General features: G+C 34.3%; 1 protein-coding gene across 2 annotated transcripts in view; it reads left to right on the plus strand.

Moving 5' to 3' along the window:
* Positions 1 to 18412, plus strand: part of meltf (melanotransferrin) — a 19510-nt gene extending 1098 nt beyond the window's left edge. The window contains exons 3-16 of one of the 2 annotated variants that reach the window (XM_087257484.1): positions 282 to 384; positions 1295 to 1480; positions 1567 to 1717; positions 1820 to 1887; positions 3173 to 3357; positions 4982 to 5144; positions 5244 to 5395; positions 7655 to 7751; positions 8887 to 9081; positions 10507 to 10660; positions 10767 to 10834; positions 11709 to 11896; positions 11984 to 12176; positions 16586 to 18412. In XM_087257484.1, coding sequence (XP_087113610.1) covers positions 282 to 384; positions 1295 to 1480; positions 1567 to 1717; positions 1820 to 1887; positions 3173 to 3357; positions 4982 to 5144; positions 5244 to 5395; positions 7655 to 7751; positions 8887 to 9081; positions 10507 to 10660; positions 10767 to 10834; positions 11709 to 11896; positions 11984 to 12176; positions 16586 to 16653 — 1971 coding nt within the window. In that variant the 3' untranslated portion in view covers positions 16654 to 18412. The remainder of the gene's footprint in view (positions 1 to 281; positions 385 to 1294; positions 1481 to 1566; positions 1718 to 1819; positions 1888 to 3172; positions 3358 to 4981; positions 5145 to 5243; positions 5396 to 7654; positions 7752 to 8886; positions 9082 to 10506; positions 10661 to 10766; positions 10835 to 11708; positions 11897 to 11983; positions 12177 to 16585) is intronic. The other variant, XM_087257485.1, reaches the window with a different exon arrangement.
* The last annotated feature ends 2121 nt before the right edge of the window (positions 18413 to 20533 follow it).

Here is a 20533-nt window from a genome sequence, read left to right on the forward strand (position 1 = left end):
CACTATCACAGATAGGAAATGTTTTTTTTTTTTTGGTGCATTAATTACAGTGCATAACCACAGTTTAATTATACTGTGATACCTTGATTAAACAATGGTTAGTGTAGCAAAAATGTGGCTGATTTGCTGTTGCCATGTTTTCACTGACAACCATGTTTTTTTTATGAGTAATTTTCATGAGGGTATGATTTTGTCTGTTTATCTTACTTGCAGAAGCACACAAAAATCATTGTCTTGTTATTGATATTGTTAAACAATTCAGTTGCAATTGTGACTTTCAGCAGAAAAAAGAAGTTGATGCCTTTTCGGCCAGTGCCAAAGACATATATGACATAGGCAAGCTAGCCAGCTTCAAAATTGCGGCGGGAGAATCTGGATCAGATGGTATGTGCTTCTCTTTATGTCATTATTCAGTCTGTAGTTATTGCTGTAGATTCAAGATTATGCAAGGCGTACCTCTGAACTGTGTTGAAATGGAAGTGTGGTCATTAAGGACATAATTAAATGTCAACAGCAACACTTGGTTGATTATTAACGCATAATACCTGTACTGATTACTTTGGACTACCCCTTCAAAATAGTTTAATTTTTAAATTAGGACATAAGACAAGGCTTGTGAATAGAGTAAAAATACATTAAAAATGAAATATCAATCTACTTGATTGATTACATTTTAATTTTCAAGCATTTTTCTCAAGATGTAGAAAATTGTATGTTCAAATATGTAAATGAGGCATTGATTACAAAATATGCACTAATTTACAGTGAAATCACAAAAAACATTGGATGGAGAGTCAAGACAGATTCAAAAGTCTTGCTATTTTTTTATTAAATATTTATTTGAGTCAAAAAGGGTTTTTTTTAACAGTGGGGTGTTTTGGAATATATTTTTTTATCACTATAGTGCATAATTCAGCAAAAAAACAGAAAACAAATACAATAAAAAAAACCATTCTAAATTATAGAATCAAATGTTGTTAATAATAAGCCAGAATATGTATGAACATATCCCTCTGTAAATAAAAAAAGTGTTCCTAAAGTAGAGATTTAATACTCAGTGCTGGAGAAAAAACTCATTTTGAGAAAAGATATGAATTAGATACGACTTGTAATTGAAATATGCAAACACAAGTTAAGTCAATTCAATAAAAGAAACATACAACATGGAACATGATTCATTTTCTTTAGACTGAAAAATCACAACATATCTGAACTGACAGGTACTGTACATGTAAAACAGTGCTGTATTTGCGTTTTTGTTTGTTATACTAACTAATTCTGTTAACAACCACAGGGAAAGGAATAACATACTACGGTGTTGCTGTGGTTAAAAAGACAAATGCAGCCATCAACATCAACAATCTGAAGGGGAAGAAGTCTTGTCACACTGGCAAAAACCGCACCGCTGGCTGGAACGTCCCGCTTGGATATTTGATTGACAGTGGGATGATGTCTGTCATGGGCTGCAACATCCCTCAGGGTACTCTAAAATTGTATCTAACATAGTTAGTTTGCCTTTTTTCCAGATAGAAAAGTATCCTACAGTCTATTGTATCTTTTTTTTAGGGGTTGCTGACTTCTTTAACGCCAGCTGTATCCCCGGGGCTAAAGATGACCCCGCGTCTCTGTGTCAGCAATGTGTTGGAGACAGAACTGGACAATTTAAGTGTGATCCAAGCAACAAGGAGCTGTATTATGCATATGATGGAGCATTCAGGTGTTGTATTCTTTGTTTTTTCATACAGAACTGAAGGTGATCTAGAGCAAATGAAAGGAATAATCTCTATATTTTAGCTTATGGATGTTTTGGACTTTACAGGTGTTTGGTTGAGGATGCTGGTGATGTTGCCTTTGTCAAGCACACCACTGTCAGCGAGAACACTGATGGTAAATGTTCAGTTCAGCAGTTCACCAAAGAGCTATATATAATAATAAATATAATCATTTAACATACAATAATAATAGGAGGCGACACAATGGCTCATTGGTTAGCACTGTCTCGTCAAAGACAGAAGGCCACTGTTTCAAGTCCCAGCTAGGCCAATTGGCATTTCTGTGTGGAGTTTGCATGTTCTCCCCGTGTTGGTATGGATTTCCTTCGGGTTCTCTGGTTTCCCCCACAGGCCAAAGACATGCACTATAGGTGAACTGGATGAACTAAATTGGCCAAATTGTATGAGTGTGTGTAAGAGTGTATGAGTGTTTCCCAGTAATGGGTTGCGGCTGCAAGGGCATCCACAGCGTAAAAACATATGCCAGAGTAGTTTATTTCACTGTGGTGACCTCTGATAAATAAGGGACTAAGCTGAAGGGGAAAAAAAATTAATAACAATAGGTATTATTGAATAATAATTATTTGTGTAATCATCAAACTTAATTTAGCTTTTATTAGCATTTTAATTTAGTAAAATTTAATTATATGATTTTAAAAATAATTTTAAAATGAAAATGCAAATTTCAGAATGATAAAAAAAAGTCTGTTATGTTTTCCCTGAACTAAATGTGAAAGCATGCATGATTTGCTTAAATATTTTTCATTCAAACGTTAAAATAATATCAAATAAGGTTTGAGGACATTTATATTTAGGTGTGTAAAAACTACAAAAAACTTAGCGTAAATCTATTTTTCCCAATATTTTTTTAGTTCTTCAGACTTTCTTTTGTAATTATAAACTAAAATGTAGTTCATTTATTTTTGTATATAATCAATTTTCCTTTTTTTATTATTAATACTTCAATTATATATGTTTAGACTATACACTGTTGCTAAGTGAAGGATCTTCGAATTGAAAATGTATAGTCAATTTGAATTATACCAGTAAAAGACTTTTTGGTGTCTGCATCAAATTAAATTGATGAGAATTTAATTGAAAAGTTATTTAACTTATATGAAGATATAAAACTGTCTAAAAAACACTTTTAAATAAAATATGGGTTAAAATTCAGCTGTGTCATTTAGCATCATTCAGGTTTTTAGGTGTATATTCTATAAATTTATGGTAGAAATGTATGTTTGTCATTTTTTGGTAAGAAATAGATACAAAATGAACAGGGCAAGTTCTAGTGTACATTTTAATAGTAATGCAGGACGTTTGAAAAGTAAAGTGTGATAACTGATTAATTATAATCTGCATATTAAGTTAATAATAAATCTTTTAAATTTGTGTCATAGGTAAAGGGGCATTGTGGGCTCAAGAGTTACAATCTAAGGACTATCAGCTGTTGTGCCGTGACGGCACCCGGAGTCCTGTCACTGATTATGAGAAATGCCATCTGGCCAGAGTGCCATCCAGGGGGATTGTCATCCATCCGGACATCACCACTTCAGTGGTCTACAACATGTTGACTGAGGGGCTGGTAGGATCTCATAATAATATTGAAAGATTAGGTTTTTACATAGTCATGTAATGCAGTACATTGAGTTCTCTAATTACTTTTAATCTGCATTATGTAATCAGACTCCAAAAATAAATTACTTGTATTTAGATTACATTTCAAAATGCTCAGCTACAAACACAGTATTTTTATTATTACAGAATTACATATTACTCTCACATACAGTTGAAGTCAGAATTATTAGGCCCCCTTTGAATTTCTTTTTCTTTTTTAAATATTTCCCAAATTATGTTTAACAGGACAAAGAAACTTTCACAGTATGTCTTAATATATATTTTTTTTCTGGAGAAAGTCTTATTTGTTTTATTTCGTCTAGAATATGATTACATTTTTTAAACACCATTTTAAGGACAAAAGTATTAGCCCCTTTAAGCTATATATTCTTTCAATTGTCTATAGAACAAACCATCGTTATACAATAACTTGCCTAATTACCAAAACTTGCCTAGTTAACTTAATTAACCTAGTTAAGCCTTTAAATGTCACTTTAAGCTGTATAGAAGTGTCTTGAAAAATATCTAGTAAAATATTATGATCTGTCATCATGGCAAGTATAAAATAAATCAGTTATTAGAAAAGAGTTATTAAAACTTTAATATTAAAATATGTTGAAAAAAATATTTCTGTTAAACAGAAATTGGGGAAAAAAATAAACAGGGGGCTAATAATTCAGGGTGGGCTAATAATTCTGACTTCAACTGTATATAGTTTACGCAACTTTGTCTCATACAGTATATATCTTTGAATGTTAAAAGAAATCTGCATACATGTCATTTAAATATACTTTTTAAGCCACATCCCTTTGAATTTAAGTGCAGTTTACAAAAGCGAACAAACAAACAAATAAGCCATATTTAATTAGTCTGTCAGTCAGTTAGTTAGTAAACAAACAAGCCAGTTATGTCAGAAGTAATCTAATAGTAATCCAAAACTTGCCCGAACACATTTACTATACTGACCACAACGTAATTGACAACACTACATTTGTATTCTACTCAGTACTGAGTATTATCTCATTAGTTAGTTAGTTGGTCTATTAGTTATTTAGTTATTAAACATATAAGTAAGTTTTTATAAGAAGTAATCTCAAAGTACTGCAAAAAATGTCAAAACATATTTACAATACTGACTACAGTGTAATTTGCAACACTGAATTTGTAATCTACTCTGTACTGAGTATTATTTAATTAATTAATGGTTCAATCTATTGGTTATTTAATTAGTAATCAGATAAGCCCGCTATATCAGAAATAATCTAAAAATAATTCAAAACATATCAGAACACATTTATGTTACTGATTACAAAGTAATTATGCAATATGTAACACTATTCTTGTAATCTAACCAGTATAAAGCATGTTTTGATTATATATATATATATATATTATATTCATTTTTTGTGTGTGTGTGTGTGTGTGTGTGTGTGTGTGTGTGTGTGTGTGTGTGTGTGTGTGTGTGTATTTGTGTGTGTGTGTGTGTGTGTGTGTGTGTGTGTGTGTGTGTGTGTGTGTGTGTGTGTGTGTGTGTGTGTGCGCAGTTTACTTTTTCATGTAAAGATGTTTACATGTTTTTCTTTTTTCTTTAGCAAAAATCTGGGTTCTCCATGTTCTCCTCAGCTGACTTCGGTGGGGAAAACTTGTTGTTTAGTGACACTTCAACCAAATTCATTCAAGCCGGAAATGAAAACTATATGGAATGGATGGGACGATACTATCACATACTGAAAGCTATGGACTGCTCACAGTCAGGTGTGAATATTTTCACCTCCATCACAGAAGAAAATCTGTTTTCTATTCCTTTACATCACTGTTTCTCTGTAATGTATGTGTTTGGGTTTTTAAACACAGATATCCCTTCTCAACTGCAATGGTGTGTCCTGTCTCACGGAGAGCAGCAGAAATGTGCAGACATGGCTGTGGCTTTCAAAAACAAAAATTTGATTCCTAATATTCAGTGTGTCTATGGGGCATCTGTGGAGGACTGCATGAAGAAAATACAAGTATGATAATCAATCACTTAAATTGATTAAAGTGGTCCTATTAAAGTGCTACTTTAGTTCCTCATATTGTTGCTCTCCTAGAATAGGTTTACGAAATCAACAAAACACAGAAAAAACTTATGCCTTAATATCATAATGTATAATTACAGCATAACCTCTTTACTCAGTGTCTAAAACTCTTGTAGTTTCTCTAAACCCCTCCTTTCTCAGAGTCCTCTCTGCTCTGATTGGTCAGAATATGTCAGAAACAAAACACCCAATAAAATATCTTAATTTAATCTCTTGATAACTTGTAATTTGTTTATATTTTAAAATGGAGAAGAATCTGTTGCAGACTGGGTGCAGATGCAAGCTGAGCAGCATGCGATACTTTTAATGCACAAACCTAACCCCGCCTCTAACCCTACCCCTCAAAGTGATGTCACTAGCTCTTTTGAGTGCATTGTGTCTGAGACTACATGTCTGAGATTGCAAGTCTGAGACTGCATGGTTCAGTTTGCATATTCAAGTCTGCAGTCAGAGACTTTTGGCCAATTGCAATTACAGTTACTTACTTTCATGATTATAAGATTACATTATTTTCAGACAGTGGCATTATTTTATGGTTAACCTAATTTCTTCAAGTGACATTTTAAGAGGATCGTGCGCTTATGATGGTTCACAGCTGGTCCTGCATTAGCTTATGATTGATTCACCAATCAGATGATTCCCAACTCACTATAAATAACCAGAGTTTCTTATCTCAGTATCTTTGTCTTCACGAATACCTCCCACCCACCCCTATTCCTCCCTTTTCTAGATGGGTGACACGGCGGCCCAGTGCCAGTAGCACTGTTGCTTCACAGCATGAATGTTTCTAGTTAAAGTCCTTACTAAACCAGTTGGCATTTTCAGAGTTTGCTCGTTCTTCTCATGCTCGTGTGGGTTTTCCCCTGGTTCTCCAATTTCCTCCCACATTCCAAAAAAACATGCAACCTAGGTAAATTAAACATACCAACTTGACATCATAGTCAAGTTTTTAGCAAGCTGTTTATCCCTCCTTAGCATCCCTAAATCTGTTATTAGCCGGAAATAAGTCAGGGGAGTTCATCGAGATCTGCTGGAGCTTAAACTCCCCTCTCGCTCTCGGGAGAGAGCCCAGGGCTCGAGGATCTCATAAGCTCATAAATATTAGTACATTTGTAATTTTTTTCCACTGTTTTTATTTTTTTAACACCTGGTTAAAAACTGTCACTTTTAAGAAGTCAAGTGACAGCAGGGATGAACCATCTACATCAGCCTCTTCTAAGGAGACTTGCAGTGGCCTTGAAAATATGGACTTGGGAGGATAACGAATGAGGTGAAGAGGTGTAGGTGGGAACAGAGAAATCCAGCAGAGATGTACTGATGAAGTGAATTAGGCCTACACTAGAGAGTGAGAAAATGTCAAGTAAGAAACGCAAATATAGTGACAGTTACATTGGTTTTGTGTTTACATGGATTGGAGATGCATAAAATCCAAATACGCAATGTGTAGTCTGTGGTGAGGTTTTAGCTAATACCAGTCTTAAGCCCTCCAATATGGTCCAGCACTTACAAAAAAGACACAGCCACTTACAAGACATTACAAGTTTTTTTAAAGAAAATTGGAGGAACTGCAGAAGAAGAAAAAAAGGGACACAAGGGAGCATTAGCTTCCATCCAAAAAGTTGCACCATTGGTTTCTTGGGTACACTGCCGCATCCACCAAGACGCTCTAGCGATGAAAACCATGCCAGATGAACTTTTGTCTGTACTTAATGGCACTGTTAAAATTGTCAACTTCATAAAAGCTTGTCCATTAAATTTACGCATTTTATCATTTTCATATTAATCACGTATACAGAAAATGTGTATATAGTTATTGTAGTTAAAAATGTGGAGTTTGATTGGAGAAAGGGGTGCTTGACAGGTGTCAAATTTTAGAAAGGGGTGCACGTAGCAAAAAGTTTGGAAACCACCGTTTTAAAGAATCGATCTAAAAACTCTTTGTTTTTAAAAGTGCTCATTTTACATCTGAAAAAGCAGAACATGGGCATTTATAATATCAAATCTCCTCTAGTCTTGTACGTTTTTGCCAACATTTTTATAACTCCTGGAATAGAGTGTAACGGTCAAGTTCCAGGAATAAAATCCTATTGATTTTCATCAAAGAGAAATTGATTTAGCTATTTTAAAGAAATTTCATTTAACTGATGAAAAAAGCTGCGCAACTGTTTGAATGAGATTCTTTTCTTCCAGAATAAAGAAGCTGATGCCATCACTCTTGATGGAGGCTACATCTACACAGCGGGAAAGAGTTATGGTTTGATTCCTGCAGTTGGTGAGAGCTACACAGGTTAGAGCCGTACAGTCTCAATTTACAGTGGTCAACATTTGAAGTCAATCAAAAATGTTTTTGAAAATTGCCATAAGACAAGAATGGGTGTTCAAGTATGAGAAAAATTTTAATGAAAGGTTTTGATTCCCTTCAAATGTTGACTACTATTTACTTTGATTTGACCAGTTTTATAGGCATTTATGTGTCCTTTTTAAATCAAATTACTTGAAAAGAGTACAATGTTAACATTGAAAATGTTTCTATTGTAGTTTGTACATTGATGGAATCTTTTAACATGCATGCATGAAATCCTTCAGTTGCACAAAACAATTCTGGTAACACTTTAAAATAATGATTAATAAGTAAATCAAATGCATGTACTACCATAAAAAACAATGAACAATATAATTATTACAGTATTTATTCATCTTTGTTAATGCTGGTTAATGAAAATAAAGTGGTTTATTGTTAGTTTGTTAACTCACAGTTGATTTATAATGTTAACAAGCACAACTTTGGATGTTAATAATTAGTAAATGTTGATCTAAATACTGTAAAATATTGTTCACTCTTAGTTCAGGTTAGTATATACAACACATTTGCTAGTATTAACTAATAAATCAGGGAGGCATGGTGGTGCAGTTGGTAGCACTGTCACCCTTACAGCAAGAAGGTCACAGGTTCGAGTCCAGGGTGGGCCAGTTTCTGTGTGGAGTTTGCATGTTCTCCCCGTGTGCTTCCTCCAGGGTTTCCCTCACAATCATGTTGTATGGGTATAATAATAGCGCGTGTGTGTAAATGTGAGATTGTTTGAATGTTTTCCAGTGCTGGGTTGCGGCTGGAAGGGCATCCTGGAGTAGTTAGTGGTTCATTCCGCTGTGGTGACAAGGGACTAAGCTGAAGGAAAATTAATGAATGAATAAACTAATGAACCACTATTTTAAAGTGTTACCAAAATGTCATTAGATTAATAAAAAATGTTCTTTATACAAAGAAAAAAATGCTTTTAAAATAATTATCAGAAAGCTTGACTTAGGAGCTTTATTCTTATGAACGCAGCTAACTTTTGCGTTTGGAAAAAGATTTTCTGGAGTGCTTACTGTTTTTATTCATAGTTGATGATTCATTTTCACAAACCCCTATGATTCTTTAGGAGACACCGATGGAAGCATTTATTACGCCGTGGCTGTGCTGAGAAAGAGCAACAGAGACATCCAGAGATTCAGCGACCTCAAGGGCAAGCGCTCCTGTCACACAGGCTATGGAAGAACTGCTGGCTGGAACATTCCTATGGGGCTCCTGATAGAAAAAGGCATCATCAGACCACAGACATGCCAAGTGGCCCAAGGTGGGAAACATAGTGCACACACACACACACACACACACACACACACACACACACACACGCACACATACAAAGGCTCCTAAGTGTGAAACCACAGCTGTCAGTAAAACCATTATTATTTTTTTCTTAGTATTATGTAATTGAAGCTTTGATTACATTTTATTTTGATGATCTTTATTATACAGTACATGCTGTTGATAACGAGTAACTCTGCAACTATTTGTCAACCAACTGTCATTGCTGTATTAAAAGGATAGTTCACACAAAACTGAAAACTCAATTTACTCTCTCTTCGCTTGTACCAAAGCTGTTTGAGTCTCTTTCTTCTTCTGAAGTTACCCTGCTGGCACACAACATCATAAGACGTAATATTAGGTTAGATTTAGGTCATGACATCAGGTGACCAAAATTTAATGACTAGCCAGCGTCTAAGGACAATGTTATTTTGACGTCCAATAACGATGTTAAATTACTTTGATATTTGGTTGATTTTAGGTTGTGTTGGAAAGCCACCAAAATCCAACGTCTGACAGATGTCATAGTGGTAACGTCCACACAACGTCAAGGTGTACCATGATTAGACGTTGATATTTGGTTGATTTTAGGTTGGATGTTGGACATGATGGACTGATGTTGGGTTCTGACATCAACCTGATTTTCATTTCCAAACAAAATTCGACGTTGGGGTACAACGTTAAAATGACATCATGTTGACGTCCTGTGCCTGTAGGGTATTTTAAACAAAGCTTGTAAACCGGGAAGCCATTGACATCCATAGTATTTATCTTTTCTACTACAGATGTCAATGGTTACCTGTTTCCAACATTTTTCAAAATCTTATCTTTTGGGTTCAACAGAAGAAAGAAACTCTTAAATGTTTGGAACCACTTGAGGGTGAGTAAATAGCGAAATGTTTTTTTTTTTGGCCAGACTAATAGACAGTCAAATTAATGGATCTAAAATATGCATGTAACAATTATAAAAGTAATAAACATAAATAATTTGAATGCTTTCATTTTTAAAAATGTAAAGATATTTGTGTGTTGCTGTGCATCGCTGTATGTGTAATAAGCAACATACAAGTGTTTTGGACCTGCTTAGGCGCATTTGACTAACACACTCTTTTCATAAGAAGTCTTTAAACGACTCAAGATGTTTGAAAGTAGTTTTTCATTATGGGTGCACACAAATAATAAAAACCATTTACAGTTATTAAATATGCTTAACACTTATCTGTTTGACAAAAATAGGCAGCGTATTTTTAAAAAAAATCTTGATGCATGACTTCAGAGGTTTAAAGAACTAGAATAGTTTCACTAAAATTGACTATGCACCAAATAGCTATAGAGAGTTTTGTTTGCAGTAATGATACTATTGTGCTAATGATGAATATGAATAGTAAATAAGCAAGTGTGAACGTGCTTTTAGCTGCTGGAGAGTTCTTTGAATCAGCCTGTGTCCCTGGAGCTGATCAAAAAGATTTTCCTGAGAATCTGTGTAAGCAGTGCATCGGAGACTCCAGTGGTCAATTCAAGTGTGTCAAAGGCAAAGACCTGTATGACGGCTATGATGGAGCATTCAGGTAATTCACACCACTACATAATACATCGGTGCTAATCCGTACCTCACCATTGTCTGCAGGACAGCTACTGTGAGTATTGCAGCAATGTTTCTGCTTCTATTTCTAGGTGCCTTGTTGAAAATCATGGTGACGTGGCCTTTGTCAAACATTCCACTGTATTCCAGAACACAGATGGTAACTCACAAAAATCCTCTGTTGCTTTAAGCCATTTTTAATTAGATATGTCAGAGCTGTTCAGCCATGATATTAGTTTGTTATGGATTTCCTCTGGAATTTTTAATTATTTCTTTAGACTGGAACTACCAGAATTCTATAACTACTAGAATTACCATGGTGCTCATTTTGACTGTTCTCATATTGCCACATCATATTTGGTAACACTTTATTTTGATGGTCCATTTGATTATTAGTAGACTCTCTGCCTAATAACTGTTGATTCATACATTCAAATTAAAAGTTAACAGAGGCATGCACGCACACATGCTTATATTTACTTACACACACATTATACACATTCCTTTAGGCTCATTTAGTGGTTTAGTTAAATGGAGTTATGTTTATACATTTCGTTTCTTTCATATTTGGATTAATTAAGACACATACGCTGTTTCTGTTTCTCATTACTTACTTTATTATTCACAGTACATTTTTTTTACTATTTTGGGTGCACACAAAATTAGTTATCTGTACTGCATGTTTTGTAAAAAATCTTCTTTTTGTACACCCTTACAACGTGCTGGTTCCATTCCTCACAGACATCAATGTAAAAATCTATTTTGAAAACCTTTATTTTCTAAGAGTGTTGGATTTTTAAAAGCTCTTTAGACATCACACACTTCCAAATGTGATCATTTACTTGCAAAAAAAAAAAAAAAAAAACATTCTGTAAAGTTTCAACTAAAGTTTCTTGTGCAAGGGCAAAATTTCAAAAAAGTTACTTGAATAATACTCTTTTTTTTATTGAATTTAATTTGCTTGTGTGTGTGTGTCTGTGTGTGTGTGTTAAAGTCTCTAGCATTCGTCTGATGTCAGAATTTGCTATTTTCAGGAAACAACACTGACCCCTGGGCTGTAAACTTGGACTCTCGTGAATTTCAGCTGCTTTGTTCTCAGGAGTCTCGTGCTGAAGTCACTCAGTTCACTAAATGTAATCTGGCCCGAGTCCCGTCCCACGCAGTTATGATAAGGCCCGACACCAACCACCACATCATCTTTGGTCTTCTGGACAAAGCTCAGGTAGATTTGGTAACTCCACATGTAATTTTTTAGAGAACTTTAAGAATCGAGTGCTTTTTTTGTGACTTTTTGGTTTGCATCTTTCAGAGATTTTTTGGAGTTAATTCTGCCTCAGGCTTCAAGATGTTTGACTCCAAAGCCTACGAGGGATCCGATCTGATTTTCAAGGACTCAACCATCACCCTGATTGGGGTTGGAGAGAGGAAGACATATGAGGAATGGCTTGGCCAGAGTTATCTGGATTCACTGATAGCCATGGAATGCTCGGCTTCATCTACAGGTATGCCTGTCTGCATGCGTATGTCTGACTAATGTGGACATGTAAAAACCAGTGTAAAAAAATAATTGAAAAGGTGGCATGGGCTGAGTCCCAGCTGGGCCAGTTGGTATTTCTATGTGGAGTTTGCTTGTTCTCCCCATGTTTGCGTGGGTTTCCTCTGGGTGCTCCAGTTTCCCCCATAGTCCAAAAACATTCACTATAAGTGAATTGGGTAAACAAAATTGGCTCTTGTTAAAGAGTCACGAAACACCAAAACACATTTTTTGAGCTGCTGACAGTCGTATATGTGTCCCACACTTATAAAAACACTATTAGGACACCTATATTTCACTAAAAAGTGTAAATTGGTTGTTTTTGCGTTATTTCAAGCAAATTCGTACTTCCGGTTTGAAACTAATTTTTGAAGCTGCGTCACGGTCATGACATAATAGCGTGTATTCCAGCATGTAGACTGGACGTCTGTGCCAGAGTGTGTCTTATTACGTCTTACAGTGTGTTGCATTAATGCATGAGTAAGGCTTGGTTCAAACCAATCAGCGCGCTCTATTGTGCAACTTCATTAATATTCATTACTGTCACAGTGTTTAGACGACAAAGACGCCACGTTGTATTGGCAAACAAGCGCGATGTGTTGCTTTTATTGTTTGCTGCAGTTAAGTTTCGTTTTCATTTTCTCTCTGTGAGAGCGCAGCTGGAGTCACGCGTAGATTAACAGTGTACGCGACGCTCAACAACAATAATTTACGTGTCTAAGGAGGAATATTGTTTATCTGAGAGCTGTTCTCATCTGCAAACGCTGAGATCCGGATTCGCTTGTAGTATTCTCTTAATAAAGACGCAGCTCTAGTTGCTGTGGATTGTCCTGTCTCTACAGATTTGGTAAGTGAGCGACCAGTGCTCTTTGTTTATTCAGTTTGTTCGTATCGAACTAAGTTAACTATTGCACCGAGTGTAAACATGTTAGCACCACAACCAAACTTTAACCTCGTGTAGGATTTTCACCTTATTTAGTGACCGGAATAACACACGCGGCTTTCTGACGCTACCTGCTGTGTGCTTCTAAGTTTCCGGGAAATGCAGAGGTTTTTTTCTCTCATTCGCCGTGCGGTATCAAAGATTGCATGAAAAATACACGCTTAGAGCATTTCCTCAAATCAATTATCTTGTTTGTCGCGAGGGGCATGAATGAATTCCCTGAATGAAAGAGCCAAACTGCAGTTAAAGTCCACCATTTAATAATCTGGCAAATAATTCGACTACAGATGTCCATGTAGTTCCTCCGACACTCCCTCCTAAACAGAGCTGGACACGCCCACTTTTCCGACTTTTTCCAAAGTAGAGGTGTGAAAACACCCCGCTGGTTAAACGAGGGGGTTTCATGGCCCTTTAATGAGTGCATGTGTGTATGAGTGTTTTGCAGTACTGGGTTGTGTATATATATATATATATATGTAGCTATTACTACTACATTGTAAATATATATATATATATATATATATATATATATATATATATATATATATATATATATATTTACAATGTAGTAGTAATAGCTGTATTAATAACATAATGATAATAATGTGTTAAAAATAATGTTTCACCAAAAAAAAAAATCATAATATTAATAAATTTAAAAGAAAAATAAGAACTCATTAACTGTAAAATGAAATAATCTGTTTTGTTGTTTTTAAATAAAGTATTGATACTTCTACTTCTGGTACTATTATTATTGATGATAATAGCAATGTTTCCTAAAAGATTAAATCAAAGAAAAAAAAACAAGATTTTATATTTGGCTTTTATATTTGGCACTCCTTAAAGGGCACCTATGATGAAAATCAGCTTTGGAAGCTGGTTGGACAGAACTGTGTGTGTGTTGGTATAGTGTGTCCACAGTCATAATGCAGAGATAGAAACCCAATAAGTCTCTTTTTTTCTGACATTAAAATAGGGCAGGGACCATATTTCTATAATAACATTTATACACAAGTCCACATAAAATTTTATTTTTGCAAATAAACTGGGATTAAACACTTTATTAGTTTAAAATGTCTTTAAAAGAGAGCATATTTGTAATAAATAAGTAAAATTTCTATCTGCATGGTGTCAGTAAACGCTAATATGCCTGTGTAAGTGTGTGTGTGTGTGTGTGTGTGTGTGTGTGTGTGTGTGTGTGTGTGTGTGTGTGTGTGTGTGTGTGTGTGTGTGTGTGTGTGTGTGTGTGTGTGTGTGTGTGTGAGAGAGTGTGTGTGTGTGTGTGTGAGAGTGTGTGTGTGTGTGTGTGTACTGCAAAGGTCATTTGTGTGAAATAAAAAAGGTCATTTCAGATAGGTTTGAGTAAACTCCACCACAAATACATCAAATAGGGTCCTATCATACACCCGGCGCAATAAGGCGCAAGACGTGTTTCCATGACATGTTGCTATTTTCAGACCAACGCAACCTTAATTTTTCCATTTTCCATTATGTTTAAATAGCAAATCCATTTGTGCCACTTTGTGGTCTCATGGGTGCTTCGGTCTAGAAAAGAGGTGTGTTAAGACACATTGTTGGTGTGTTGCTATTTTGAGGCACTAAAATAGACTGTGCAATAGACCAGCTGAAAGCAGGTCTATCCGCTTGTTAAGTGTGACGTCACGTGAAGCGGCTTCTGGGTCCAAGCGCTCTATTCAACTGAATGGGGAGACTCATGAAATGGTAACAATAAACGTTTGCAAAGCAATTTAAGGCTTAAAAAGTGATTAATTTTTTTATAAATTGTTAAATTTTTGGTATTTGTTATGCAGCAAGCCCAGAGATTGTTGTGTACACTATGATTTTTTATAAAATTAACTTTAATGTGTGATAGGGAAAAAAATGTGATCATAAACGAATGATTTCTTCACTCAAATGAATGTCGGCTTGGACCCGGAAACAGTATTACATACGTCACAAACACGTCACCACTCAACAAGTGGATATCCCAGCACAAAGCGGGTTAGTTGTGCACCTCGCTTACACATTGCTTAATACAAGTATATACAGCAATACACAAATATCTTTACAAATGAATAAGAATTAAAGTAATTATTAAAGTAAAATATTACAAAAATGTATGTTTTCTACATAAATATAAAAACCACTCTCTCCATGCCTTCTTCATCTTGGGGGGGGGCTTTATTCAGTTTATTCATGACAACTTGCTTTTGTATAGTGTTATATTATTAGTAGTATTATTTATTATATGAATATTTATTTTTATTAAAAACATTGTTTTATTATTTGTCTACCTATAAGCTTTTGGACCATATGGGGTATAGGATGTGCGTTTGGACATAATTTGGACATTATTAGAACTGAATTTATTAGAACATAAATTAGAACTGAATTTCAATAATGAGCTGTATTTCAGTTTTATCCGAGTCTGTCTCTGTCACTTTGTTTATCTCACGTAACGCATGATGAGAAGCAGACACACACGTCGAAACGGTGGGCAGGGAGAGAAGCTGCTAATTTGCATTTAAAGCCACAGTCTACGAAAACAGCTTCAGTATACTCAGACAGCAAAATGGGCTAATTCCATATAGGCAATATTAAAGTATCTGATGGGTATTTTGAGCTTAAACTTTTTATTCACATTCTGGAGACACTTATCTTACTGTACATCTTGTAAAAGGAGTAAAATAGGTCCCCTTTAACTGTGTGCATGTGTGCATGTATAATTAAAAAAATAGATAAATATAATAATTAAAATTAACAACGCAACTGTTAAAATAAAAAGAGATATATTTTTTACACTTAAGTGATTATCAGTTTTTTACATTATCAATACTTTTTAGAAATATAAATACATTGAACTGGTCTAATTTTATATTATTTTAAGTTAATTTTAATCTAATCTTTAAAAAACACATGGGAAAATCTTAAAAAACTAACTTATCTAATACAAAATCTACAATAGTCATAATAGTGTATTTTTTAATAGAAATAATGACTACACTTATGCTCTGATGATCTATTATTTATCTGTTAAGAAACCTAAGGGATAGTTCACCCAAATGTAAAAATGTTTTTTTTTTTTCTGTTGAGCACATAATAAGTTATGTTGAAAAATGACAGAAACTGGTAACCATTGACATCCATAGTAGGACAAACAAATATTATAAAAAGTCATGGTACAGGTGTCAAAATAACACATTTTCTGTAAAAATAAGGAAAAAGAAGGCAGGTATAATAATGAATGAATAATAACAGTGAATAAATAATGACAGAATTTTCAGTTTTGGGTGAACTATGTCTTTAAGGAGGGTCAACACAAATAATAACCTCAGGTCTAACTTCATCTCATGTTCCATTGCCTAAATCTTAAATACACTTGCATTCTTCTACTAACTCTTTCGTTAACTCTTTTTTTTTTTTGTCCATTACAGTGTTTTCATTCTCTTCTCTCTTGCTGATGTCCATTGTGAGCTCCCTGGTGTCTCTGCTGGCTTTGTAGCAGCTTCGTCTCATCTCCACTCTGACCTCCATACCCATATCTCATGTATCCAGTATTTCAGTGATTCGACTTCACATCGTTCTGCCAAATCGAAATCTACAACATGCTTAAGCAATAGCGGTGCATTTGATCTGTGATTTAAAAAGTACATAGTACACACTTACCGTTGATAAGATTTAGTAGGTGTAGGGATTTATTTTATTATTAATATTATTTTTTTTGTATGGGAAACCAGAAAAGTTGGTTGAAGTATTTCTTTGAGCCAAAGATTAAACCAGAACTGGTTCATTATTAAGACCAATATTGTATTATTCATTTACTCCGCATTGGCTGAAGGCAATAGCCATATCAGTGCATATGCTTTGCCTGTTACATATTTATTGCACAATGTTTATTGGAGCTTTTAGAACCAGCATTTTATTGTTATGAGCTACTTGAAGGCACATGCCATATCAGAGAATATGCTGTGTCTGGGATTTTCCTCTTTGATGATATATTAGAACAGCCATTATCCCAACGGACGCACTGGAGCTTTACTACTGAATGGATTGAAAGGTTATCAACCTCTTCTGTTTTAGCTAAACAAAGCAGAACAAAGATAGTTTTCTCTATTATCAATTGTTCTGTTCTCAGATGATACAACTAATACTTTAGTAACTGGGGAGAAATGCACTACATTTCTAGTGCAAGTTGGAAAACTTGTCCATTACAGACGTATTATTTCTGCATTTGGTTTGTATTGCAAAGCAATTTTTTTATTCCATTGACTGAACAATCTGCTCAAACTGTGTCCTTTTGATTTGAAGATTGAAATTTGATTTCCTTTCTTTGTCATTGCAACTTCCAACCATTCCAAAAATGATACAAACAAAAACCTGAGGGAGGTGAATTCAGACAATGTGGGATACTGTAACCAAAAAAATAACAAAATTAAATTCCGAGCGTATTTTTCTGGGAATACTAAGTTCAAATGATTGTACATGTTGCATCAATTCTCACTAGACTAGATTACAGATGTAAATATATATAAATTATGCTTTCTGCTTGCTTTTTCACAATAATGGGTGCTTTTGATATCTGTTTCGTACACTGTAAAAAGCCATTAGGTATAAAAACATGAATGAAATCATTAATACATAAGCAACAAGTTAACTTTATTTAAAAGAAGTAAACATGTTGTACACTCAAAAAAAGGCATTTGCTGTTTGTTCAAATTTAAATTAAGCTGAAACAACACAATTCTTGAGTTTTTTGGGGTCAACTTGATTGATTTATGTTCAGTCTACTTAAATTTGTGAAAAAAGTAATGTTAACTTAATTTCTTCATGTTTTGCCAACCCAAATTAATTGTGTGGAGCCCAGCATTTTTTACAGTGTGACTTGGAATTGTAAAGTTTAATTTTTAAAATCATCACATTTGTTTACTTCATTTTATTCACTTTTTTAAGTAAACTAATAAATTTCAAAGCAATGGGTTTACTCACTTTTTAAGTAGTTAACTAATCACTTTTTACTGTGTACTATCACTTTTTTTGCTTTGTGATTTAATATGTCTCTTTAAGAGATTTATTTTTATGTGTTGTTCCGATCCCATATCAGTGTGCTGACGTGTGAATGTCCTATTAATGTCTGCTTTGGTTGCGATTTCTTAATGAAATGATTGAGATATAACTAATATTTAGTTGCCAGGCCAGTGAGTCTGCTCAAGTATTACAACATACTGTCTCTTATTTTAAATAAACAAGCATCATAAAATGTGGGCTGTTGTTTATCATTGTTTATTTTTTTAATATGAAAAAGGAGGGTTTTTTTTTAGTGACTTGCTTTACAGTTTATATGAATCTCTGCAAGATTTCATTTTAGTCCAGATCCTGTGTTATAATATGAGTTAAAGTTGCTCCTGTATGTGGTCAATATTTTGTGTAACAATGTACTCCTGCGTAAAAGCCACATTTACGCCTCTTAGGATATACTCTAACCCCTAGAGTCAAAGTATATAGTTATAATAGTTGTATAATACATTTATGAAACCTCTGAAAAGCACTTACACATTAACGTTATCTAACACACACATCTGCACCACATTTGTAAAGTGAATTTGGCATTAAGACACAAAAAAGCTACACATGGCTAATTTTTAGGCATTTAGATATTGTTGACATTTATGTGTCTACGGACTATTTAAAGTACAGTGTGATTCAAAAAGTATACCACAACTTTGAAAATCGAGAACTCTGCAAAGAAAGGGAGAGCTCTTACTTCCAATAATTTAAGGAAGTTCTAAAGTTTAAGTGCTCTTCACATTGATTAATAACCCAAGTTTCCATCCTGTTTCTTTGAATAAATACTGATTTTTAAAGTTGTGGTATTCCTTTTGAATCGCTCTGTATGTTTATGTCATATATTAACATTGAACAAACAGGTAGCTTTTGAAGAGTGCGTTAATCTACAAACATAATATTTCTACTCATTAATTACAGCAAAAATAAATACTGTATTATGGACATGTGATTGATACAAGTGATTACAGTTTTTCTCAGTCGCTTTGGTGCATTTCTCACTACACTATTTACATTTGCACAACAGTTTCTCATTCCTTCTAACAAATTGCAAATGCTTTTGGAAAAGCATCAATTGCATTCATCTCTCTGCTATTTATAACATTATCATTTGCTTATGTCATGTCAGTCAAAATTAACTAAACTTGTCAAAGCTGAATAGTCTTTCCGTATAAAATTAATAGTCCTCATTTTATTAATTGAGTCATAACATACAAAAATGTTTGAACTACTTGTCAATATCTGTTGAGCAAATTTTATTTAAAAAAAAAAAAAAATCTTTTTTTCCCTGAAAATATCTTAAAAATTGAACAATTTGATGAATGATTTACAGACTTGTGTAGGTTCAGTTCTGATATGTACTGCAATATCGTATACAGTTGTGCATAGCTCTACCCAAAGGAAATTTATGTTTGTTCTAAATAAGGGGGCATTTATTATTTTGTACAATGCTGTGAATAAATTAGAAATGTAAAGAGCAAATGCAGTAAAATGTGAAACATATATTCAGTGTCTTGTACTCAGATACCTCACTAAATGTAGAGATGTCTAACTTTAAAGTAGTTTTTAAATGGCTAAGCAAATAGTCTATAGTGATGTCTTGAGCATTTCAAGAAGTGTCATCAAAATCTGATTTTTTTGTATTGAAAAAATGCACAGAGTAAACTGACATAATGAAAACATGACAAAGCCATTTGACTAATTTGTTCAGAAACAATGTCATGACTTTTCATTTTGATGACATTATTATATAATATATTTAATACTTGCTTTTGAGGAATGAACTATCTATTTTGAGCAAGTGACGCGCTTTTATTACTTACAGTATATAAAAGTTTTGTTACTTATAAAACAGCACCATCTGCTGATCAGGCTAGGACAACTCAAGTCAGCAACAGTGAGTCTATTTCTAGGCACAGAAAGAAACATGTAAAACTGAAGAACAGTGCAGGGCTATGTGTTGAGCCCTATGCTCTTCTACACACTCTTCACTAACTGACTGTGGCCTCCAAGAATACAACAACCTAAAACAGCATGATAAAAGAGCAGTATTTTCCTGATAAATAAATAAATAGTCTCAAACTCAATTCCTTGAGGACCACAGCTCTGCATAGTTTAGCTCCAACCACCTCCAACTCACACTGCTTTATAGTCTCTGAACACCTTGACTATTTGGATCAGCTGTGTTTGATTAGGGTTGGTGCAAAACTGTGCAGAGCTGCGGCCCTCCAGGAATCGAGTTTGAGAACAATGAATGAATAAAGAAAGAAAGAAAGAAAGAAAGAAAAAAAAAAAAAAAGAAATGGAGAAGAGTGTACATA

The sequence above is a fragment of the Danio rerio genome, chromosome 6 (genome assembly GCF_052040795.2).
Source record: "Danio rerio strain M-AB ecotype USA chromosome 6, GRCz13ab, whole genome shotgun sequence".
Taxonomy (NCBI): domain Eukaryota; kingdom Metazoa; phylum Chordata; class Actinopteri; order Cypriniformes; family Danionidae; genus Danio; species Danio rerio.